This window comes from Limanda limanda, chromosome 12 (genome assembly GCF_963576545.1).
Source record: "Limanda limanda chromosome 12, fLimLim1.1, whole genome shotgun sequence".
NCBI classification, from domain to species: Eukaryota; Metazoa; Chordata; class Actinopteri; order Pleuronectiformes; family Pleuronectidae; genus Limanda; species Limanda limanda.
This window is the reverse complement of record NC_083647.1, coordinates 7020322-7045306: the sequence shown is the minus strand read 5'-3', so window position 1 is coordinate 7045306 and position 24985 is coordinate 7020322. Positions and strand designations below refer to the sequence as shown.

At 41.1% G+C, this 24985-nt stretch overlaps 2 protein-coding genes across 3 annotated transcripts; one reads left to right on the top strand and one right to left on the bottom strand.

Annotated features, from left to right (window-relative positions):
- Positions 1-356: 356 nt before the first annotated feature.
- trmt61b (tRNA methyltransferase 61B) lies at positions 357-4633 on the bottom strand. Of its 2 annotated transcripts, none has more exons than XM_061083060.1 (7): positions 3612-4633; positions 3389-3491; positions 2109-2299; positions 1917-2008; positions 736-941; positions 556-639; positions 357-461 (listed from the first exon to the last, which is right to left on the bottom strand). In XM_061083060.1, exons 1-7 carry the CDS (start codon positions 4374-4376, stop codon positions 427-429), a joined length of 1476 nt encoding a protein of 491 aa, XP_060939043.1. In that variant the 5' UTR covers positions 4377-4633; the 3' UTR covers positions 357-426. The 2 variants fall into 2 exon arrangements, with proteins under 2 accessions (XP_060939043.1, XP_060939044.1); XM_061083061.1 differs by having other exon boundaries at positions 556-636.
- Positions 4634-6763: 2130 nt separating this feature from the next.
- wdr43 (WD repeat domain 43) lies at positions 6764-24669 on the top strand. Its single transcript, XM_061082775.1, has 18 exons — positions 6764-6995; positions 7833-7967; positions 9943-10064; positions 13409-13529; positions 13769-13887; positions 14009-14111; positions 14374-14438; positions 14913-15072; positions 16017-16103; positions 16241-16366; positions 16658-16807; positions 17128-17214; positions 17336-17367; positions 18195-18258; positions 20318-20431; positions 21717-21786; positions 23362-23420; positions 23677-24669. Exons 1-18 carry the CDS (start codon positions 6789-6791, stop codon positions 23827-23829), a joined length of 1974 nt encoding a protein of 657 aa, XP_060938758.1. The 5' UTR covers positions 6764-6788; the 3' UTR covers positions 23830-24669.
- The last annotated feature ends 316 nt before the right edge of the window (positions 24670-24985 follow it).

Below are 24985 nucleotides of genomic sequence, written 5' to 3'. Positions count from 1 at the left end.
CAGTCAGATTAATATAATACGCCAAAGAGTATTATTGTAAAGGTTTGTTTAACCTGCACTGAGTTTCTGCTTTATATATTTATATACATATATATTTATTTGTTATTTATTTACCAAAGCACTTTTTGGGACAATCACTCATTCACCGATTGGGGGGGAAAAAGTCCCTTTTGATTGAATTGAAGTTTCGCCTTACAATGTCGCTCACTGTACTGGTATTCTGTTGGGTGTGTGTTTGTAATGTTTGTGTTCCGCTTAAATGATACAACACTGTCTGTTGAGTTTTCAATAAAAGGTTGAACTGGAATGAATCTTTTTGAGAATTGTTAGTACAACACAAACACTGACGTCGCAACATTGGTTTTATTTTACAAATTATTTACAGTAAGGATGGAATATTAAATAATTTTCATCCAGGACTCCCAGCTACTGACCACACTTCCTCAGTTTCACCAGGAATGCTGAAAATAGAAAAGTAGAAAATGATCATTTATGTGCGTCATCATCATTAATAACTCTTTACATTGGGCCTGTGGAAGTGTAATAGCATCTGACCTGTGTGGCTTAATTGTACAGGGTGAGGTCTGGCGATATATGGAACAATCCCGAAGGCTGGACGTCCATCTGGGGTCAACTCTTCTGTAATATCAGTTAAAGTTCCAAGTTAGGAAATGTTAAAAAACATCAGGGTGCACATCAAAAAACTACACGTCTGCTGTGTTTTCTCTACGTCACCTTTGTCAGTTTCATTTGTCACCGCCTCCTCCTCCTCACTGTGCTCTTCATCCAGGGGTGGAGGTTTCCTGGTGCAGAACTGGCCATTTTTCTGCATAGCCGGGGCCACCAGCCAGTGTCGCACTGGAACCTCGATGATGTGTTCACACAGCAATGGGAGCTGCATACAGCGGAGGCCTTCCAGCAGGTCAATAACCTGTGTTATACTGGGTTATAGGGGGAGAGACAGGAACCAGGTAAATGTCTTTCTGTTACTGCAGATGTGAGACAATTGGCAACAAAAATGAACTGCTATAATGTGTTAATTTGGCTTTAATTTTAAACGGGAAGCAAAGAAATTTATATGAATAAAACGTCACACACTTAAACCTGTGCTACTAGACACTTGTAGAAAGTAATGCTGTTTAAATCTGGTTAAAACTACAAACTAAACTGTTTATATCTGTATGGACTGAATATGTGTTAAAAATATATGGGAAACGTTTGAAGAGGACATTCAACTTATATTGAAAAGTGGGAGACTCCTTTGGTTATTTCTTTAAAAAAGAAATCAATGTGATCACTCTTATGAACCTGGGCCTAGATTCCACATTCTTTAAAAGAGCAAAGCACAGAGGACATAATATTGGATCAATAGAATCACATAAGGTAAGGTCCATGTACTTTACTTTCTTGTACATATTTCTACTCGAGTTCAAATCTACCTGTAGAATACGATGGATTTTCAATGTTCACTTTCCAAAAGTAGAGCAGATCAAATTAGCTTCACTCCATGTACATTAGGATTTTTTTTCTGTGCCTTTTTAAAGCCTGTACTTTCACATGTTATAGAGTATGATGACATTGTGGCACTGTTACTTTTAACCAAATCGTATTCAAACTTCTTCAATCACTGGTAACTAGAGAAAATAATATAGACAACATTTTTGTTTGTGTGAAATAAAAACACACTGAAGCATCACTCTGTACACAAATACATGCTGTGTGGTATCAATCTACTCTGCTAACTCACAGGAGGAAAGATATTAAGTGTATTTCTTAAGATACTAATCTGTTCCTTAAAGGAACTTTTAATAAACTACATCGCGAAAGACGTGACTGCACTTTTTTACAGCGTTGTGTCTTCCACCTTTTTTAAGCTCTATTCTTAGACCTGAAGAAAGACCTAATGATATACACACTTGGCGAGGTAGATGGCACACACAGCTCCAGGGTACAGATGTGGAATCACAGTGGGTAAAACCAGGTGAGGGTTCACCAGGTCCAGAGCAACCTGCAACAGACATCAGCTGAGTGAGCCAGGGTCATTTCACGAAAATCCCACAGTTTGTGCAATGCTCTACAGTTGATTACAATTCTGTAAACATTCTGACCGCATGGAATGCCTGCCCAGCGAGCAGCGAGGAGGCCGTGCAGAGGTCAGCGATGTGAAACTGGACGTTGTCGGGCCACTCCTCCCCCCGACGCAGGCTCCATGATGTCCTCCAGCGTTTGTAGTTTGTTACAGCTCTCTTGTGGTGGTCCTCCCTGACCTCCACACTCAGCACGCTGCCCTTAGACCCCACTGGGGTAAACAAGAGCAAACTGTGATCCAATCCATCCTGTACACTCCACACAGGCATAGAATTTTCTCCATATCCAGAACTATGATAACCTTTTACTGGATGTGACAGTTAGTCAGAAGGAAACCAGAACTAGAGATCTCACCTCAACAACTTGCCTTCATCACATATTATAAGTGATAAATTGTAAAAAAAAAAAGGCTGCTTTTGAATAGAGCACGAAAATTATTTTGATAGTTTTTACTGAGGAGTCATTGTTCAATACAGGCATCTTGAAAACCCTGAGAATAATATAATGTTGCCGAAGAAGAAAAACCTCAGTGAAGTCTTTTTTTTAATTTTTTATGTGAGGTTCAAACTCAAATTTGATCCATAAACTATAAAACTGCTAAACCCCAGTTGCATTGTTACCAATTTTTGTTATCCTTTCATTTAGGCATCAATTGTATTATTATTTATTATATTATATCATTATTCAATTTAAACAACCTTTAGTGAAACAACTACAATTATGGCTGTGATCCAAAATATTCTGAAGCAAAACCCTTACCTAACGGTGTCCATTGTAGTTAAATAAATGTTTAGTTTTTTTAACCAACAGTAGCAACTGTAACACCTTAGTTTTCAATCGATGCATATTTAAGAATCCTTTTATACTTTCCCATTGTACTGCACAGAGGACTAATTGATAAAACAATGGCAACAGTATTATTTTCATCAATACCTATGTGACAAATGTTCAATATATATCAATATATTGCTAATGCGCTGTACAATCAGAGTGAGGACGTATGACACATAAGTCTTTGTCATTCTCTGCCCATCAAGAGTTTAAAACAAGAACTTTTACTCAGGAACAAAAATTAGTCCTTAAACTTGAAAGAACAATATTTTGAAATTTATCGTGATAATCAGCAATATAATATCAGTACACTGTTTTTGGCGTTATCTCCCAGCCCTAACGTTAACGCAAGTTTCTCTTTCAGGAAACAGCTACATCCTGGAAACTTTTACTGTAATGCGTCAACCTCTTAGGGTGCTTCCACTTTAATGGTGGACAAGCACAAACAGATGGTTTAGCGAACACACACCTGCTCTGGACAGAAACAGAGACATGGCCCCTGATCCAGAGCCTGACTCCAGCACACTGTCTCCCTCTGTGACGTCCATCATCAGCTGCATGGCGTTTGCATCCTGGTGGAAACAAGAGAGTTCAAATATTCCCACAGTGTCTTTGAGAGGAGCAGTTTATTCGTGCAAACCCTGAAAACACACAGAAAATGGCGTGCATTTTGGGAAAGACGACAACAATACCTTTGGGTAGGCGATGGCAGGCCCCCTCCTCATGTACAGCACATAATCCTCCAGACTGGCACGCCGAATGAGGAAGGGAACGCCCAGGGTAGACTTCAGGAACCGACCCGCAGGCTGCCCGACCATGTCATCGTGCGGGATAAACCCCCAGCTGCTGTGCAGGCGACTCCCAGTCTGAAGATTGAACATCTTCCTGAACTCCACGAACCCTTTCTTGTAATACTCAGCGACAAGCAGCTCCCCGGACACAAGCATCTTTTCCCCTGGGAGAGAGGCAAGTGAGCACCTCTCTGAAGGGTTTGGTTCTGCAGCGGCACCAGATGCATGATGGTCATCTGATCCATCCTCTCTAGGTGCTGTCTCAGGATGTCCACTCTGCTCTTGTGGGCAGTGTGTGAGTGACGCCAGTGTATTGGAGTTGTCCTCAGCTCCCTCCTGGTTCTGCTCTCTCAGCTGCATCACCTCCGGGCTCAGATCATCCTGAGGCAGCAGACTGCTGATCCTCTCAAGAGGGGACAGGTGTCTCCTCCTGCCCGGCAGCGCTTGTCCGGGTGTCAGCCTGGTGCTCGGGCCTGAAGGGTCTGAGTCCTCGCTCTCCTTCTCGTTATGTTTCACAGAACCAGTTAAACAAGTTCTTATCCCACTTCTACTTTTAGTGAGTTTAACGAGTGAGTCCCTGTGTCTGACATGTCTCTGACTGCCTGTGCAAACCCTCACCAGTCTGTGCACCAACAGTAATCCAGCACTGGGCATTTGTAGAGTCATAACTCCGGATTATAACAGAGTGTATAAAGTAAAGGAAATGTCCTGAGATCCCGTTCAGGGAAATACACCTAGAAAGCAGCTGCCGTTATTATAATCGAGATGTATTCCATATTAATAAACAGCTCAACTAAATACAAGAGCTTACCATGAAGAAATGTCACTTGCAGCTCTTACAGTGTGGTCATGTTCCTCTCATGGGTCTGCAGCTCGTACAGACCAGAGACTGTATGGTGCAGACAGAAGGTCACCATGCTGGAAAACACACGCGAACCGCGTCATCACTGAGCGACAGATGTAGTGCATTGAGTCAACCAGCAGAGGGCGACATTACAACTATGTTATACACAATGGATTAAATAGATTATATCGTCTGTGTAAAATATCAATATATATGTGTCTGCATGCAGAATATTTCAATATAATTCTATGTAGGCTATTTAATAATAATAATAATAATAATTTGTACAACACGTTTTAAACCACCAACAGGAAATACTACTTTAATCTAAAATTTAATTTAATATCAAAATTAAAATACATATATATATATATATATTTGTCTACAGCTGTTTGGTTGACTCTTTTAAGATGTTATTCCCCGACTGATGCCAGTTTATGTTCATATTTAATGTATTTAAAGATCATCATACTATTTTAATTCTTCCATTTTGGGGGAATTTGAGGGAATAGGGAAAAAAGCGTATGTGCTACAGTGGGTGAAATGAGCCTCAATGTATTATTAAACACATTGTAGGTGGCACGGTCTGTTTCTGCTGCGTTTCTGACAACAGCTGGTAATACATGGTTCAGCAGCAGCACAAGAGCCACAGAACAATGTATTCCGATAATTCAAATGAAAAACGAATCTATTACTCTCCATGAAACTGTTTGTTTTAAAGATGCGTGTTAACAGAAGCCCAACAATTGTTAAGGTACAAAACAACCTCAATTATCTCAAAGAAAAAAATTCTTCTGCTCGAAGAAATTTGACATACTACATAATTTACATTTTCCATTAATCATTCAGCTTGTGGTATGTGAAATAATATTCTAAAGTTATTTTAACACCCAACGTTACTTAGCCAAGCCAAGTCTTAAAGGCAGAGAACAAAGTAAAATGTCTGGGTCACATCGTCAGGGCTGATTGGCATGATGATAATGTATCAGTGCTGTAAAGTGTATCCTCAATCCAACATGCTGGCACACACGTTTTCTATGTGTACCTATAAAAATAGCCGTTTGAAATCCCTTTACACAGCACACTTGTGTTGTTTAGTCATGCAAAACTAAAAGAGCTTCAGTTGGCACTTGATGTCATGATGCATTCATTTATTTTGCCCAACCTTCCATGATGGCCAAGTGCAAGCCACATGCTCCCACCGTACAAGCTCTGCTGAGGAATGTTAGGCATCATTTTATGGTTAAATTTACTGACTCAAAAAATGTGATCATAAGGGTTTTAACTGAGATAACACTGAATGACAATCCCTAAGTAGGCAACTTGTTAAGTGTGATGTTGGTATATCAGTGCTGTACTTTTAAATTTCTATGTATTTATAACATTTGAACAAAGTATTTGTTTAAATCCCTGTGCACAGATAAAGAGTTACGATTGTACTCAATATTTTATTTTTATACTGAAATGGACCTAAGAGTCTTAAAAAAGCATGACTAACTAACTAGTTAATTAACTGACTGCCTAACCCACTCACTGACTAAATAACTAACCAAGCAACTAAATAAATTACAACCTAACACACTCACAAGTTATCTGCAGACTAACTTACTATCCCACTCATGAATTAACTAACTAATGCACCCACTCACTTACTCAATAACCAACTCATTAACTCACTAATACACCCACTGCTTTACTAACTCACTCACCCATCCACTAACAAACAAACTAATTCAACCACCTAACACATCCCGTCACTCACTCACCCACTTAGTAACTAACCAATCAACTAACTCACTAACTCACATATAAACAGGTTTGAAGCATAGAAGTTGTAGTCTCTGCTGCGTTCACGTACTGTCAAAAGCTGTGTGTACATTCACCATACGCACCTTTACAATCCATTGAGAAGTGATTTAGATGTAAATACGCTAGAGTCGTACAAATCCTGACGCTTATTCAAATAATGAATTAATGATTGTCTCCTGTCTGTAGTTATTGTGTAATGTCTCATATCAGTTTTGTACATATCGTTTTCACCTATGGTTTTCACCCGCCCTTGAGTGTCATATGTATCGTCAGATCCGGTTGTTACGAGGGACCATGAAGCGGCTCGCTGTGACGCAGCAGCCAATGGGAGCGCGCCTGCCCTGGCGCGCTAGTGCGCATGTGCAACCGGATCCGCACGTGGTTCGGTGTAAACGCGACACGCAGACGCACGCAGCGCTTCACAAATGGCGGCCGACGCTGGCATGTCTCCGCTGCAGCTACCTTGTGCGTTCTCGCCCAAATCGCGACAATACTTAGCGCTGTGTGCCCAAGATGGCAGACTGCGCATCTGGAGCACGGACAGTAAAACGCTCCACAGAGAGTACGTGCCTTCAGCCCACCTGAGTGCCACTTGTACCTGCATAGCCTGGGGACCATGCCGGACAGCCAAGGTACGTGAGGCGGGGGGCTGCCCCGCTGCTAGCATCGGAAGCTAGTGAGGCCTGTGGGGCGGTGGGAGCGGGTTTCTGGTTAACATGTGCGCACGTAGAAGCCACAAAGATGTCCCTGGTTTTTAGAGGAGGTGCACTCGAGGTCTGAACCCCTGTGCTGGGTGTCGGCACGGCCGCGTCCATGTGTCTGACACTCCCGGAGGTAGCGGCGGTGCCACGTTAGCCGCTAGCTAGCTAGCTCAAACCAGCTGCGCAGGACGCACATGTTGCTCCCACATGGTTAACCGAGAAATCACGGACAACGTCCCACCTTTAGTTTTCTGCGTGAACTACCTGTACTGACTGTTTGGTACACTCACGTTAATCGGAAAATGTGTTTCCTAAATTCCCAAGGCCGTAAGTGCCAAGAATAAAGAAGTTCTTTAAGTTAGCATTAGCTCGCTAGAGCTTCAGCAGCGTGTGCCTCCATGACACCCGAGGCAGGAAAGGCTCAAAGTTTTACCTCGGTTTATCTCCTGTCAAATTGTTCCGATTGTAAACATCAGTCAGGGGATTCAGCTTATAAGTCAAATGAAAACATTTAACATTGCGTGAAGTACTGTTTACGAGCTGTTAATCCTTTATATTAATAGTCCGCATGATTATCAAATGATCATATTACTTTGATTCAGAGACAGATTTTGCCTTTATCTTCTGCTAATGTGTCGGATTAGAATTCAAACCAGTTCCTGTTAATATGATCAGATTTGTAATTAAGCCTCCCAACTGTGAAAACCTGTTAACACAAATGTCATAGTTATTCATTTTAAGAGGGTGTCATCACAATGTGTGTTTCAGGAGGGGCCAACGAGGAAGAAGAGGAAATCAGAAGCTGTGCAGGTGGCGGAGAAGGCCGACCTGTTGGCGATGGGCACAGCCGCTGGTACAGTGCTTATCTACAGTGCAACCAAGGGAGCACTGCACTGTACCCTGGTGAGTTCCACTGATTTGTAGTTTATCCTGTACCATGTCCAACAGAGGTGAAATAAAACAGATCATACACGGTTAAGTTATCTTTTCTGAGTGTGATGTGTTCATAGGCATCAGAGAACCTGTAAATTACAGATGTATTAGTATGTTGGGACAAAGAATCCTGAAGCTGAAATTCATCCACACTATTCTCACTGAGGTACAACATGCATCCTAACTTTCAGTAGCTTAAAACAGTCACCTGTTGTAGAAACGGCCATACATGATGATTTTTGAGGCTGAAGTTACTGTTCGGTATGTAACTAATATAAATTTGGGTTTCCAGAGGGTGATGATTCAATATTAGGGACTGCAAAGATGGAAACTGCAGTTTCCTGGTGATCTCCAAAACCTGTCTAGTTTTCTCAACTTTTAGAAGTTGTGCACAGATGAGAGAGATTTTCAAACGTGTCTTTTTTGACATGTTTTGACTGATGTCACTGTCTGTGTCAATTATGGTAATATTAGGAGAGAGCTGGCTGGATTTAACTTGTAGACCAGTCTGCATTTTTCATTAAACTTTATTTAAATATGTATTGCTGAATAATCCACAGTGGGCTCCTCCTTCAAAACAAATGGACCAGGAAATTGATACTGGTGAAAATAAACTGAATAACGCAGTTTCAATTTACAAATCATTGTTTCTCTGATGCTGTTCGATGGACACAGGGCATCAAGAGCAGCTGCCGGCAGTTAGTGGAGCTGCTCAGCTTATTCTCCTTGGTTTGCCTGACTAGTTTTCTTCACTCAGGAGGTTTTTATTTTGATCCAAATTATCAACAGAGTCCTCCTCCACTTAAAAACAAACAGACCAGGTAGTTAAAGTTTAAAAATAATGATTAAAGCACTTTCAGGTTTTGGAAAGTAAGGAAGGGCTGTGAGATGGGCTGTTGGTTCGGTTTGTTTCTCTATGATCCAGAAGTACGTCGACTAAAATCCTTTATCCGAGTGCATCCATCCATGAGAATATTGCCGCTCCGAAACGATCATGTGGCTTGATTAGAGATACAGCCACATCAGGTTAGGTTGACACACACAGCACTGAGTGTAGGACTAGCAGACGCACACGTGTTAATGTTTGGGATCCTGCATATAGGTGAAGCATGTCTTCCGCTACGTTCATTCAAGACAGGTGCACATTAAAGGTCCACTCGTCCTCTGTCAATCTCTGTTGGAGTCTGCTTCCTCCTCACTGCCACACTGACCTGTGCTCACTTTACACTACAATACAACAATAAACACTGTACGGTACTGGTGTTTACTTTGTGCTTTATTTTTATTCGCTCTAGAGTTAATGAGACACGTATTCAGGGTTAAAGTGACCGGAACGATCCAGAGTCATGATCTGACCAATAATAACTAAATACATGTGTTTATCAGTTTGTGTGAAGAGGGACAGAGACTTGTGCACACACGCACAATTTTGCAGAGGGAAGACATTCCTCCTGCGGATTATGACGCAACGTTGTGTTTTACGTTCATTGTTGCACAAGCGACGCCCCGAACATAAATATGAATTTTGATTTATAAACATTAGAAGAGCAGGGTCACTTGTTGACCTGCGCAGAGTAATGTGCTTCAGTGCAGTGGCACTGATTTGATTTATATCGCATTATCTATTGATATCGACTATGATAAAAATGATGGGGAAATATTTTTTCCCATATCGCCCAGCCCTATCTGAAAGTATAAAAGTAGGTAAACACTGTAATATAATAACATCAAAAGTCAGCAGCAGGACAAACTACAGCCTCTAAAATGTCCATAAATTGCCGTCAACACCTCAGACAAGCAGTAACTTACATTAACAAATTTCCTGGGCCAAACCGTGGACTGTTCTGCAATAACTAGGTGATACATTACCAATACTTGAAGCCTTTACTGTTGAATGATGGGACAATTTGTTTTACCACTGCTAACTCTGATTTGTCTCTGCCAGGATGGAGGCCATAGTGGAGGAGTGAATTGTGTCCATTGGCACCCTGAAGACAGTTTATTATACAGCGGCTCAGATGATTCAAACATTATCGAGTGGGATCTGCAGACGGGCAAGATGCGAAGGTCAGTATCAACTTAAGTGACTCTTTTTTATTTCTTTTTATCGATATGGAAGGGAATAGAGGTGTCTTTTGATTACATCTGGATTACTTTTAATAACTGACCGAATAACACATCGATCTTGAGTCAAATTGTTTGCCTAAAATCTAAATGGGGAATGTTGCTTCATTTGTTTTTAAAGAATAACATATGGTCTGCACCATGGGAACATTTTTTGCAATACTGAGATTGGAGAGTAATACAAATCTCAATATAAATACATACACTGTCATAAGGGTTTAGTTACAGCATCTTAGGAATTGCCAAAGACATGATGCTTGATAGTTTACAGATTATTAACCATAGATTTTTATTACAAATGGCTATTATTGCCCAAAAAAATGCAAATTAAACCAAATCTATGGAACTTGAATTAAATATTAACCTTTTCATGCATAAAAGTTTCCATATCTGCACATGTCTGCAACTTTCTGAAGTCATTGATAATCTGTCTCGTGAAAAGTGTGAGCTCATCGTGTCCTTTCTAATTTACCAGTAAAAAATATAGTTCTCTTCAACTATTGGAAATTTCAGTTCTTTTTTTCGGGGGACATCAAGATTTTAGATGGTCACAAGATATTTGTTTCACATTTCAGCTGCTATTTTCCTACATTATTCCTACTATATACATGTTAAACCACTTATAGACTACAGGGCCTTATTCAGTGCACATTCTTTCAGATCGACGCCGTGCTGCCTTAAATGTTTGTTGAGCTTCCCACACGACGACAACTTTGTCTTGTCGTTTTTTAAAAAAGTAAAACCACACTTTTTACCATTTATCAGGCTTATCTTAGCCACGTTAGCCATGCATGCTAGGTCGCTTCTAAACAAATGGTAGTGGGTGACATAGTAACGTAGGCAGGTCCTGGCTGATGCATACGGGGTCCTTGCACTTAAGGAACCGATGAGCACAACCGAAATTCTTATATTTTCATGATCAGCAGGTACTTGGCATTTTGGATTCTGTTCTAATTTGGAACCGGGTTTCGGGTCCCAACCGTAGTGTTCGGGTCCAGTGAGTGACTTGACTTGCTGCATAAGGAAGCTCTTCCTGATTTGCTTACATGCATTTCTTAGTAAAGAGGCAGGGCAAAATGTTTCTTTGGACTTATGGAGTAACTCAGGACCCAATTCTCTGGAGTTCCTCCAGAGTGTCTGGAAACGGCTTAGGTCAGTTTCAGGGTTTGCTCAGCTCTGAGAACAGCATGTCCCAAGAATAAAGTCCCACGAGTCATCGACTGCGTTCACTTATTCTTTTACCCGGGAATATGTATTTTAATCTGGAAAAAAGCAATACCTCCACTAGAGGGCAGTGCAGATATGCATATAAGATAACGACAAACATGGTAACAGTGGAGTTTTGAAAATTAACCTCTGAAAGAAAAGTGTATTTTTGTCCCTGTGACCTGGAAAATGAAGATAAAATTGGTTGAGTCGGATTTTGAGCTGGACACCATTGTTTCTTATACTCTAAACATGTTGCACTTTGTTTAATATGCACACCTAACTTTTTTATTTTGATAAGGGGTTAAATAGATACTTTGATATCTTTTTGAGTTGCACTGCTGACTTAACTTATAAGCCCTCTTTTTTATATATTTTTATCACGTTGGAGTTGCTAGTTTAAACCTACAGTTTTGCACTTTAATATTTGAGCCTTTGTTTACATTTTGTTTTGTGCTGCATTATATGGTGACATACAATTTGTTGTTATCAAAATAAAATTAACTGAATTGAAATGGTCAATTTGATTTTTTTGGAGGAAAATTAATCGTTTACATTAATCGACTAATCGATAAAATAGTCGTCAGATTAATCGATAGAAAAATAGTCGTTAGTGGCAGCCCTACTTAATATTTAAAAAAATTCACGTTTGCTGTGAACATAGCAGTCAGGCCTCTTATTTCAGAAACAATGAACCGTAACAGTTTGGTTACCAATAAAAGGTAAGCCTACTACTTTGCTTTCAGCTAGCTACTCAAACAGACAAGCAACAAAATAACAAACAAACAAATTACACAGGCAAGTGTCGGCCTACTTTGAAATAAATTAAACACAGAACTTTGTAGGGCTATTTGAGTCCTCCTCATATTTGTGGAAAATGTATGAAATAAGAAGTACCCTATTTTTAAATAAATAAAACCAAATAGCTGCAGCCTAATCGTGTAACGGACTAGGTTTATGTTTATGTTTGACTTATGTTCAGTAAAACACTGTGTTGAAGGAGCGTTCTGATGTCCGACGGTCAGTGAATGGGTCTGGGTGGGACATGTGACTGTTTGGACCAATAGGATGGTTGCTTGGGGATCGGGGCTCAATGAGGAAGTGAAGTGTTGATGTGCGCGAGTGACGGATTTATTTATTTTTTTAAATAAAAAAAACAAGCGACGCTTAGCCTGGTGGGGGGGGGGAGTATAGCCTGGCGGCCCGCCAGGCCTATACAGCACTGGGGGAAACCCTGTGTCTGAAGTTGTGCACAAATACAGACCAAATTACAGCAGATTACAAACTGAAGAATCCGTCTGTTTCTGCCTGTTTTCACAAGTATGAGTAGCTTCTAGTTAATAATAACACTTTGCATCTTTATATAACGTCTTTCAAGGGGCCCAAGAACGCATTATATACGTCCGTGAGGATAATTTGTACTCTATATAGTTTTTTTTTCATTGCTGCAGTTTTCAGCTGCTTTCAGGTGTACTATGTGTTGTAGGAATAGTCTCCATTCTCCAAAGTAGTTTGTAGAAGTCTCACCTTTTTCTAATCATGGTCTTGTGTAAGTAGACAGCTCTAACACTGGTGTTAGCACTTCAAACAATGTGCAAGGTGTGAACAGCACTAACTAGCCATATCATAAAAAGCTGTACCATCATGCGTTTAGTATCACTGTACTTCATCAAGTAGACTGTTCCTCTGGTGGCTGATACAGTAGCTTCACAGCCAGTTGGTACAGTCATGACCTCATGCCACCATAAATCCTAACTTGATGCCCTGTAAAGCCCATTCCTTGTCCACAAAATGCTTTTGGGGAGCGCTGAGTGCCCAGTACATCTCCTGCTTCTGTCAGGTGGAGTGCAACAGTAAGCTCCTGAATAGAGCTGTAAGATCTTAGGTAAAAATACAGGAATGGGAAACACAACAGGAAGTACGTTTGGAGGTTGGCTGTAATAAAGCAGGCTCCTGTCATGTAGAATGTGAAAAATAAAGGTTTATAATCTGACTGTTTTTATTTATCTTTAATTTTTCATTTATATAAAATGGATAAACCTCTGTACCAACTACTGTCTGTCTCTTCATTGTTGACACAGCAAGTGGAAGGCAGACCGTGCAGCAGTGACCAGTCTGTGTGTGAGTCACGATGGGAAGCTGCTGCTTTCAGCTGGACAGACTATCAAGATGTGGGACTTGGACACCAAGGAGCTTTACAGGGTAAGTCAAGTTGTTTTAACATTTATTTTTGTTCATTAAGATCAATTTCAGCTTATGTTTTCATACAAATAGGAATGATGGAAGCTGCCATCTTGACACAAGTGCTACTAAGTGAAAGTTTCCACCGCAGTTTTGTGTTACTACAGCGAGATGATGAGCAGTATAAAGTGGTGCTGGGAACCCTTTTAAAGTGGGATTGACTCACCTGTCCATCTGTCTTCATTCTTGTTTCTGCGCAGACATTCACAGGCCACTCCACAGCTGTGACGACCCTGCGCTTTGCCACCACACGACCCCCCGACAGCAACGGCCTCTATTTTCTGTCTGGTGCTGCCCACGATCGGCTGCTCAGTGTATGGTGAGTACTCATCTGGAGTCAGTGATGAAGCAACGTCTTCTCAAGTGTTGCGTTATTGTTTGGCCACTTTCAGTTGACACTCAGATTATTGTTGAAATAATACATGGTTCTCGCACTGCAGGCAAGTACGAGAAGACGGAAAAGACAAGAACTCAGTGGTGTCCTTCACGATGACGGATGAGCCACAGCACATTGATCTTGTCACATCTAACAGCAAGGAAGAGGTCAGAGGGGAGATATGTCTAACTGTGGATATTAGGAGTGTAACTTTGCCTGTAGTTGTGCTGAAATGATAAGACATGAATCGATTTACTGCAGTCTCTTTTAACATGTGCAAATGTGTTTGAACCCTGTGTGTGTCTAGTGTTATTTTGTAGAAAAAAAGAAATGTTTATCTGCAAAGTAAACATTCTCATGGGGACATCTGTTTTAATCGCCTATGGACTATGTGCAGATGTTAATGTGTGTGGGTTTTTGTTTGCACAGGCGGTGAGGCTGGCGGTGGTGTGCAAGGATGGACAGTTGCATCTCTTTGAGCACTTTTTAAATGGGTAAGTCCTTAAAACACTGAATGCTGCCAGTGGAAGGTAACAAGACCAAAGCACTTGCATTCTGTCCTGTTGGAGAGTGTCTGTTTGCTCTTTACGTTTAGATTTTTGTTCTGGTGTGTGTCTGTACCTAAAACCTCTGAAAACCTTCAGTTATACCTCATCTACTGAACAGCACAGTTTAAACTGCTGTTTAGACACACAGCTCCTCCAGCGAGTCTTAAAGTAATTTTCATATTTGTTCACACTCAATGTCGGTGTGTTTGCTGCGTAATGGCTGCTAGGGGACATCGCACCACCAGCAAATGACACTCAATCTGATGAGAAATATTCCCTCCTCCCACAAAGCAGTGATTCTAAATTGTGTTATGCGTCATGTGAAATTCTCTTGTTGCATATTAATTTACAACAAGGAAATTTTAATCAGCATTGTACACTTCCTGTGGTCATGGCTCATATCAACATCTGTCCCCACAGACCCTGCAAGAAGCCCTTGTCACCCTTATGTACGGTGCAGATGTCAGACACAAAGGACTCACCGGTGCCCATCCCCCTGCTGGCAGCAGCCCTCGGAGCTGATAGCCGGTCTGTGCTGCTGGCCTATGGCAACCACCTACAGCCTGCGATGGAGAGAGCAGTGAGTACACGTTAACTTTAAGTTTTACATGTCATATGTGAGTTAACACAGGGTCAACAGTACAATGAAAAGTGTTGGCTGAGAAGAACGGATAAGCTCAGCAGTGCAATTAGAGCAATAATTAAATTTAGATAAGATAAAAAAAAGAGCTCCAGATAAAAATATAAAAGTCAAATGATATGCTATACTCATTGGTGGATGCAAGTGTAAAACCAAAGTGACAAGTATATACTGTAGGAATATTTATGTTTAAGAGTTTTTTCCAGAGATGAGTAAGCAAAATGGGCAAGTAATAGACATGAAGAGGAAATGAATTGAATAGGGAGCTTAGACGCCATAAGTCTTGTGATGTGTTGTCCTGCTCCTGTACCGTCTTACACACAGTAGGTCTGATTGATGGTTGTGGTCCTTAATGATCTTGACACTGCCGGTATCTTAAATAAATCTTTGAATCATTATCATGTAATAACTGTAATGTAAATGTATTTGTTTTTTGAGAACCTAATAACTTTTACAAGGCAACAGCCAATCTCATCTGATCAACAATTAGCCTCTGGGGGCAACAGCCAGTATTTTCGATCTCCTGGTGTAGACAGCAGATATCCGGTTCTTTTATCACATTAGCAACGTTTCTCCACATAAAACACCAACAGTGATACTTTTTGTTGGTGTTTTTGGTTCACTTGACATTTTTGTTGATTTCTGGAAACGAGTCAATGTGTTTCACCTCTTTTGATCTTCACATAGACAATTTACCAAAGCCGGCTCAAACTAGAACCAGCATTTTAGGTGTTGGATTATGTTTTGACATTCTTTAGTACCTACCCTAAAAAAAAAGACTTTGCTGATTATCGACCTCTAGTAACTACAGAGGACTCATGTTCGTGTCAGCCTTGAAGTATCTGTTGTTCAGACTCTGGATTCACCTCTTTCCACCTTTACAGGAGATTAACACATCTGAGAGACATGTGTGTTTGACCCGGGATGTTCAGACCACCCTGGCCCTTTCTATGGAATCCGTTGTTTCCAAGGTAACCACTGGTTTTCTTATATACTGTTAAAGTCAAGACTAACATCTTCTCAGCTGATTCTTCAGACATTATATGGTGATCCATGAGCACTTCTGAAAAATTCAAACTGTACCTTAAATTAAAATGTCCCTTTTCAGGTTAAAACCCCAATTGTCAATGCCAAGAGCAAAGTGTTGGTCCCAGGGCTTCCTGGCCACCAAGCCCCAGTAAAGGGAACCACACAGGGATCAGAGAAGAGGAAAAAAGACTCAGACACCAAAGAGGTAAGATAAATGTCAATGGTGAAAGCAATAGTCTGTAGCTAATGGCATCTTTCTCTCTTTCATTCTTTGACTCCAAAACACTTTTGGGAATCTCCTGCTGCATTGTTCATATTTGAAAGTCCAAGTCCAGATAAAGTCTTTCTCCGGAATTCTTGTCTTAACACAGCCGATGGTCGTCACTCTACACATTCCATTAAAAACTTTAAAATATTGAACCGTAGAACCTGAGTAATATAGGTAAATCTAGCACTTAAATTGAGCTAATTCCAGTTGACTTTTCTTTCTTTTTAGATGTCAATAGCAGAGCGACTTGGTGAAATCGATCTGTCTACAGTCTCCTCTGAGAAGGGAGCTCCTAAAGGGACGGCCTCTTTACTGACGGACAACTTTGCAGTGCTGCTGGTGCAGGGCCTGGAGAGCAACGACACCAACATCCTAAATGTGAGTTCTCCTCTCACAGCCCAACATCTGAAATTAAACATTCAGTCTAGTTTGGTTTTTCATCCAAGTTTGTTTTGCCAGAAGACTCGACTCATTTTCTACTCAAAGACTTAAAAGCTAAATGTTTTATTTTTGTTATTAAAATTTAATCTCAACCCCAAATCATTTTCCAAAGGAAGTCTAAATGTTAAGGGGTAAACTTTTCTACAGTCAAACAAGTTGGTATGAAATGTCCTGAATATTTATGTGTACTAGGTGTAAACCTCTGCATTAAATAAGTCTCATCTTAATAACCTTTTTCTTTTTTTGGTCCTGTGCAGAAAGTATTCCAAACTCGCAAAGACATGGTAATAAAGAAAACAGTTGCTCGGTTACCCCTCCCAGCTGTTTTACCATTGGTGGAAGAGGTGAGTGTTTGAGACATCAGCCTGCTCAGGTCTTTTGTCACACTATCAGGATTTCTAAGTAAAGTTGTGTTGCCTCTTGTTATTGTAGTTTAATTCATCCTTTTTATTTCCTCCGCTGTAGATCACAAAGAGGCTTCAGGGGCATCCTTTTATGTAAGTGAAAACTTAACTATCACCTTTATAATTGGTCTACGCTCAGCGTTTCTTCACATTAAAGACTGCAGACAATACAGATAATGATGTTTGTTCTGCTCTTACTTTCCACCTGATTTTTATTAAAGTTCAGTTTATAGCTTAAATGGTTTAGTTGAGTTCTTCTCTCATTTCCACCATTGAATCTGTAATTTAAATTTTACAGTTGAAGCCATATTTGTGTACAATGCATGTGTGAGCACAAATGTCTGAGTGAGAGGCTCTAGGGTTTTTGCGGAATGTCTCTGACTGCCCTCAGAGTATAAAGTCACTAGAAATGCAGGAGAATTCAATATAGGCACCCAGCAACGTGTTTGGTGGTTTACAACATTTCTAACTCGCGACAGATGTAGATATACCATGTGATATACCAGTAAAAAGTGCTGTCATATACGTTGGGCCTGCACCACTGTTTAAACCGTTATTAATAGTATGTGACATGCATTCACACTCTGCAATGCCGATATCAGTTAGAGCCTTTCTGCCCTAGGTAATAAATCAAAGATATATCCTGAATTATGCGTGGGATATACTGCTGGTGTAAGCGCCTCTATGTAGATCACCTCCCGCTGTGTTGTCCATATGTGAAAAGCAAAGTCTGGGTAAACTCCGTAGCCAATCTTCCAGATTTTACCCACAGGTCATCGCTAAAAATATGTAATTTAGCAGTTTTCCATGACAGAATTATTACCATTGTTGCTGTATGAAAACGGAGTGCCTTGTGGGGAAATGCAATCAAGAAGCTGGTTTCCCTCTTGACAGCATATGCATTTTTTCCCTCCCAACAGGGCAGCTCTAATGGTACGGTGGCTCAAGGCTGTAATCATGCACCACACATCATACTTGGCATCGGTAAGTCTTTTTCTTTGTGCCTCTACTATTCATGAAGCCACCAGGCTCCAGTTTGTTGATGTTTGATTTGTGATCGCCTGTAGCTTTCTTCTCTTTTATGGTGCAAATACAAAACGGAAGTGATTGAGATAACAGACATTATACAGTAATACACAAAACCTTATTCAAATGGTTGACACGTCTCCATTTCCTTCCACTATTCAGAAATTAAGCCAAAATATGTGTTTCTAACACTGCCATCTTGTGCATTTGGAGCCACGGTAACTCAATCCATAGACCCTTGATGAATCTCAAGTCGGTTTCAGTTAGGGCTGCAACTAACGACTATTCTGATAGTCGATTAGTCACCGATTATTGAAACGATTAATCGACTAATCGGATTATGAATGACACAAATTCTCAATTGATCTTATTTAGCAAACAGCTTTTAGATTTAGCTTGAGGTTGTTCGAGGCATGTGATGACTGAAAATAAAGGCAATAAATATTGATACTTCATTAAAAAAAAATGTCTTAATAAACTTTGTTTCATATAAGGGTACTGTTGACCAAAAGCAAAGACAAATCAAGTTTTTGTCCATTTAAAACCAAGGACAGGCAAAGTGCTAATAAAACAAATAAATTAAAAATCAAGTATTCATTTTTCCTGTTAACAAAAAAGGACAGGGAAAGTAACAGCAATAAAAACATCAACAAACGAAACTACAGTCTTCTTCTGACTAAATAATTGTGATTAAAACAAGACGTTTGTCAGGCAATAGGATAACATAACGCTTTTAAACTCGTTAATAAAAAGTTTAAACCATATTTTTGTAATGGATGCTAGAATCCTGCGCGCAGATATATACGTGTATATATAACATCTGACCGAGGCGAGTCCGCATCGTCTCCGTTACGATGTCAAACGTGCCTCCTCCTCACATGCGCGTGTCATGCTTCCATGGAGAGCAGGTCCTCTGTACAGATACTGAAGGTAGTTTTTCTAGGGCCATGTTAAGAGTGAAGTTCTCCCGAACTTTTTACTTCCTGGTGCGCGACTGCGCGCGGCAGCGGACGCCGACATTGGTCCATGTTTCGTCGCTATTGCACATGCGCGACTTTCAGAGATAGGAAGGAAGCGAGATGGCTCACTCCTCAGGTACTTCCATAAGCACCTCCGGTAAAACGCCGTTTAGTTCCGCTGCGCGGCACGAGAAACACGCGCTATGACGTCACCAACGAATCATCGACGGGTAAATTCGTCGGCGACTATTTTGGTCATCGATTTTTGTCGACTAATCGTTGCACCCCTAGTTTCAGTTGTCAATCATGACGTCTCATCCTATTCTTATTCATCAAACAACAATCAGAATGGTAACCACTACCTAAAATGACCTTTTTGAGAAATTAATTTGAACTTTTTTGCTCGGTCCACGTCCCATCGACTAACATAAGGAGGTAGAATTTATAAACAATATTGAAGCAGCGACGGACACGCTTTGGCTTCACTCTTTGCAGTTATGGCGTCCATCTTTATGTACAGTCTGTGATCCAAACTTTTTATGTTGTGATTTGCCCTAAGCATAACTCAAAGCTATTTAAATAAAACACACACCCTGTGCATTGTATTTACATCAACAGTCGTTCCCTCCACCACACAGCAGAGATAAAAGGACTTGCAGTCTGTACGATGGTGTGACTGCAACCAAGATATCTCCATAACCAGTATTTACTAAACACGTTAATGACATTAACTTTTTAAAATGTTTGAAGATAACCCTTTGACCTAGAATAGCACCATCAGCCAACTAACATTTTGATGTTTCAAATGACATATCCCCTGACCTTTGAAGAGGTACATACAGACCGATCATTTACAGTTTTCCATCTTAACAAGACAAACCCTTTAAGTGACCGCTGCGTTTCCCCTTAACCCTCGCTTCAAGTGGAGACTTGAATGTGTTTACTATATGAAAGCAGTGGTGAGCTGGAGAGATGAGTCCTTGACCAAGGTCTCCTCGATTACTTCTTGTTTGTGCATTTCCTGCTTCTAAAATGTTTTTACTTGTCTGTATCCACAGCTGCCAGACCTGGTTACCCAGCTGGGAGTGCTCTATCACATGATCGAGAGCAGAGTGAAGCTGTTCCACAAGCTAACGAAGCTGCACGGGAAACTGTATCTCGTCATGACGCAGGTGAGTCGTCATGTACAGAAAACATGTCCAGTATCTTGAAGAGTTAAAAAGACAGATGGATTTGACTGTGTTAGAGGCAGAAGTTGGATGTTAGGAATAATACTCTGCCCCGGAGATGCCTGGTGTCCATGCTACTCTAGAGCACTGTTGTCCAGTTAAACTCAGCATTTTACAACTGCTTACATGTCTAGAAGTCATTATCCACTTGTATACTCCTTTTGACTCATTCTGCAACCAAAAGCCAAATCCTTTCTTCATACACTGGCATGCAATGGTCATGTAAGGTGCGTTGGTATGGGCAGGGAGTAAAACTGATGCTAAACCTAATCATTTTTAGTTTGAAAACGCTGTGGTATGGATGCAGCCTTAGATTCCCTTTACTGATGAGGGTGTAGAGTCAGTCACCCGTTGCTGGGTCATCTCATTTTGACTGATGGAACAGAGAATCAATGCGTGTCTTTGGAAGTTCTTTGTAAGCTTGGATTTGTTTCTAAAGTTGCATTTAAGCTCCCTCCTCTGGACCACTTCCTCATGCCCACATCCCTCCCACACGGACTATTATCGTTCAAAAAAATGCCACGTTGACATTTGTGACCTTGTAGAGAACGAGCTGGAGCGATCTGCTCATGAAAGTGAACAGCGCTTCTTTCTCCCACGTTTCTGCTACGCTCCTCACATCAGCATCACAATAAATTCCGATGACGATGCATTTTACAAGGACAAGAAGGATTGAGTCTCAGAAATGGAAAGTTTATGCTCCTGATCTTGATGAGGGGGTAGTGAGTGGGCACACTGCTTAACTTGAAGGGTCAGATTCCCTGTGTGTTTGTGTGTGACATTAACATTCTTATATTTAAAAAGTCTTACTGCAATAATATCAAACGGCTGTAAAACACCACAGAGCATCATGTGAAGGGGGTTTTTAATCCAATGAAGTCAGTGTTTGAGGAACGTCTGTTTGGGATGTTTTTGCTCCACGTGTGCTCTAACAAACCTGATCCAATAACGGTGTCATGTAAACATGCAGCCACTAAGTGGATCAGGTGTGAAGTGAGGACACTGGGGGGGGGACCTGTGGGTCTTGACGCGGCAGATGAACTACATGGAAGTCACTGCTCTGTTTTTGCCAACTGTTCCAATAGTACAACATTCAGTGTCTGTTTAAGGTACTATGCTCTTGTAAAACTAATCATGGCTTCATAGGTCTTAATATGTGGGGAAAATAATAATGTGCACAAATCCAAATCATTGGATCACTAATGCTTGCCTCCCTTTTGACCACTAGGTGGCGACAAATGACAGCAGTAAGACAGTTACAGATGTTGACCGCACAGCTAAGCTGGTGTATGAAGAGGGTAAGTGCTGCTCATATAGAGTCTTCTTTTGTGTTCTGTGCTACTGAATAAAATTAAAATGCAAGTAAACATGGTGTGGTCTATATGTCAGTGTTCGCTTCCTGACTGGTCTCCTTGTTCCTTAAATTCTTCCTCCTTGGTTACGTCACAGTTCCCAAAGCTCTTCAAATCGCTTGTGTAGTATATTAACCTGGATGTGTCTGCGATGAGTCATGTGGTGAGCAACAGCTGACGGGAGTAGAGAGATTATCTGGTTTTAACCCGGTAACCACTCAGTTGCACGTTCAGAAGCATGGCGGCCAGCAGTGATGCCCCAAACATGCTGTCGTGCAACAGGTCACTGTCGCTCTGCGGGAACGTATCGTTTTTCTTTTCTTTTTAACTCCCTTAGTTTCATTTCGGTTTACCATCACTCGTGCAGGACTTGCGATGATAACCACGTTGAATCAGCAGTTTTTAGTTTTTTTTTATGAAGGCAATGTTGCCCATCACTCAGCCATTCTTGGCGATGCACCGCACGCAAACATGACTCCTGTTGCCTGGCAACCTGTCGGGCAGTGTTCAGATCCTCCCTCTTTGAGCAGGAACAACAAGGCCCCACTCTGTTTATTCTCATTTCTCATTACCACACTGTAGAAACCGCTTTATTGAGCCACATAGAAAATTGCCTTTCATGAAATAATTAAGCGGCGCCTTGAGTTGCAGCACCTCTGTCAGTGGTCCAGGATGTGAACGCAAAACAAAACGCTGTGAAAGGGGAGCTGATGAGCAGGAGGTTGTTGCAGTCCTGTGCGGATGCTGCTGCGCTCGGGGCTTATTACGGCTCCATATCGGAATCCCACAGAAAGCCTCAGACCTGTCGCACTAGTTAGTTAGTCCAAGTTTGTCCAGGTTGGGTTGACAGGCTGCTAACAATTCTTATACAATCATTAACAATTCTGTAGCATGAGCTGGTGTAATCAGAATACATGGATCTGTCAGAATGTTGGATAACATTGGGGACTGTGTTAATGTACAGACGTCACCCAGGGGAGATGTAGATAATAGGGTTGCCAGTTCCTGAATTTTAAATGTCGATGTGTACTTTTTGCAATACTGGTTCAAGTTGACTTATCTCATCCTCTACTCTAAACTAGAAATGTGTGATAGCATTCACATGAACAATTTTAGACTCTCAGAGAAGATGTGGGGGTCACGTTCCCCTTCATGATTTAATTCTTACTTTTCATATCCGCGATAATAAGCTCTGCCTCATTTCCCTGTTCTGCAGCATCTTAACTTATTTACCGTGGCTCTGTATCAGTGTCTACTGGTCAGTGTGTCTGCAGCAGATGGCGACCGGCTGACCTAATGGTGCAAATACTCTTTGCAAATCATATTGACATTTCTCCTGCTGCAACACACTAAGTATTGTTGTCATAACCAAATGACCCTGCTCTGGCAGTGAGATGCAAATACCTGCAAATTCTCTATCTCTCTTTGTGTGTGTGGTGGGATTGTGCAGGTATTTCTGTAATCCAAACAGTTTTGCAGCTTCATCTGATAGATTTGTTTCTCTTTACTTGTCCCTAACAGAATCATCAGATGAAGATGAGGCCTCTGGTGATGAGGGTCTTCCCGATGACGACTCTGATGTAAGTATGATAGTCAGAAAAGTGTTGTGTATCGTTTGGGTTTTTATCCCGCATACCTGGGGGGGGGCACTATGTTGGGTCAACTTGGTGAAAGCTTAGTCCCTAAACCCTAACAATACAAAAATGGAGAGAATTGTCCCCCAAGTGTGCAGGTCAGCAACAATAGTACCAGAAGAGGAAGACCTGGCTGACCTAGTATTGGTACTACTGAGTATTGTTACAACTGAGGTGCTCATGTTTTGCTTCCTTGTGTCAGAACTGGGAGGAGGAGGAGGCAAAGGAGGAGAAGATGGAAGAAGAAGACGAGGAAGAACAAGCAGCAGATGAGGAAGATGAGAATCCGGACAGCAGAACAGAATCCAAAGCTAACGGAGAGGAAGACATGGAGAACGAGAGCGAAGAAGAATGAACACCAATCACAAAAAATGGACCTGAAAGAGTTATATAAACTTTCATTTTATTTTCCTGCTTTTGATTTTATTATCAGAAAAGAGTCTGGTTTTACAAAATCATGGGGCCCCTTGTTGAAGCGCGGGCAGGTCAGTGACGTCCTGCTCCCGGTCTGTCTTTCCCCCCATCTGATGAACAGATGCTACATTTCAGGGAGGAGAGCCAAACTGATGCATGTTCTCCTCCTGCTCTGTCAGATCAAGTCTGTATACCAACTCTGCAGCCTGAGCTTTTTTGGTGGCGTTCCAGTTTGCCTTTCACTGCAGGCTGCATTCCAAATGCAATGTTATATAATAAATAGTATTAGAACATTGTATATCCCCGGATAGTGGTAGACGAGACAGCGCTCTGTCTCTAATTGGTTTATTCCAACCCGTCTCTGTGAGCGATCTAGAACGCTTGAGCTCAGGTGTGGAGTCGGTATGCAGGACCACCGGATCTTTGTTGGACAGAAACCTGCTTGAACCGGAGGTGGGTTCACCAGCCGAGACCATATAACATGTCCCCACATAATGTAAATCTTATGTACAGTGAAGTGTTTGTATGAGCTCTTCCCTCTACAGTTCTCCCCCAGAAATCCTTGGGATTAAATGGACTCATGTAAAATCTCCTGGATGCTGTATTTTTCTTTTCTTTTGAAATTGTTTCCAGATTTTGCTTGTTTTAATTGTTCTTTTTGTGCGTTTAGTTTCGGTGCATGTCCTCATGTCCACCACCTTTAACCCATAGTCGCAAGGGCGACTGAGAAGAAAATGTGAACTTTTCCAAAAATAGGTGAATAAATGGGTTTACAAAATGGCTTAATGTGTGTGGTCAGGGGTGGGACGTGCTGCTTTTTTAAAATGTGCCTCATTTAGGCACAGAAATAATTTTTAAATTAAATTATTTGTAGTTGACATGGATGTTTTTAACTGTTCCCATGCAGTCGAAGAAAAACTAAAGGTGTGAGGGGTTCTGGTCAGGTAGACAGAGTGGATGAAATGTTGGTCCCTATCGAGATGTTGATATAGTTGTACATAGTGACATTTATTGATGACTAAATAACGTTAGAACATTATAATTAAATAAAAAAATCATTAACCCAAAAAGGCTGGGTTCAAAATCGCACTGAAAAT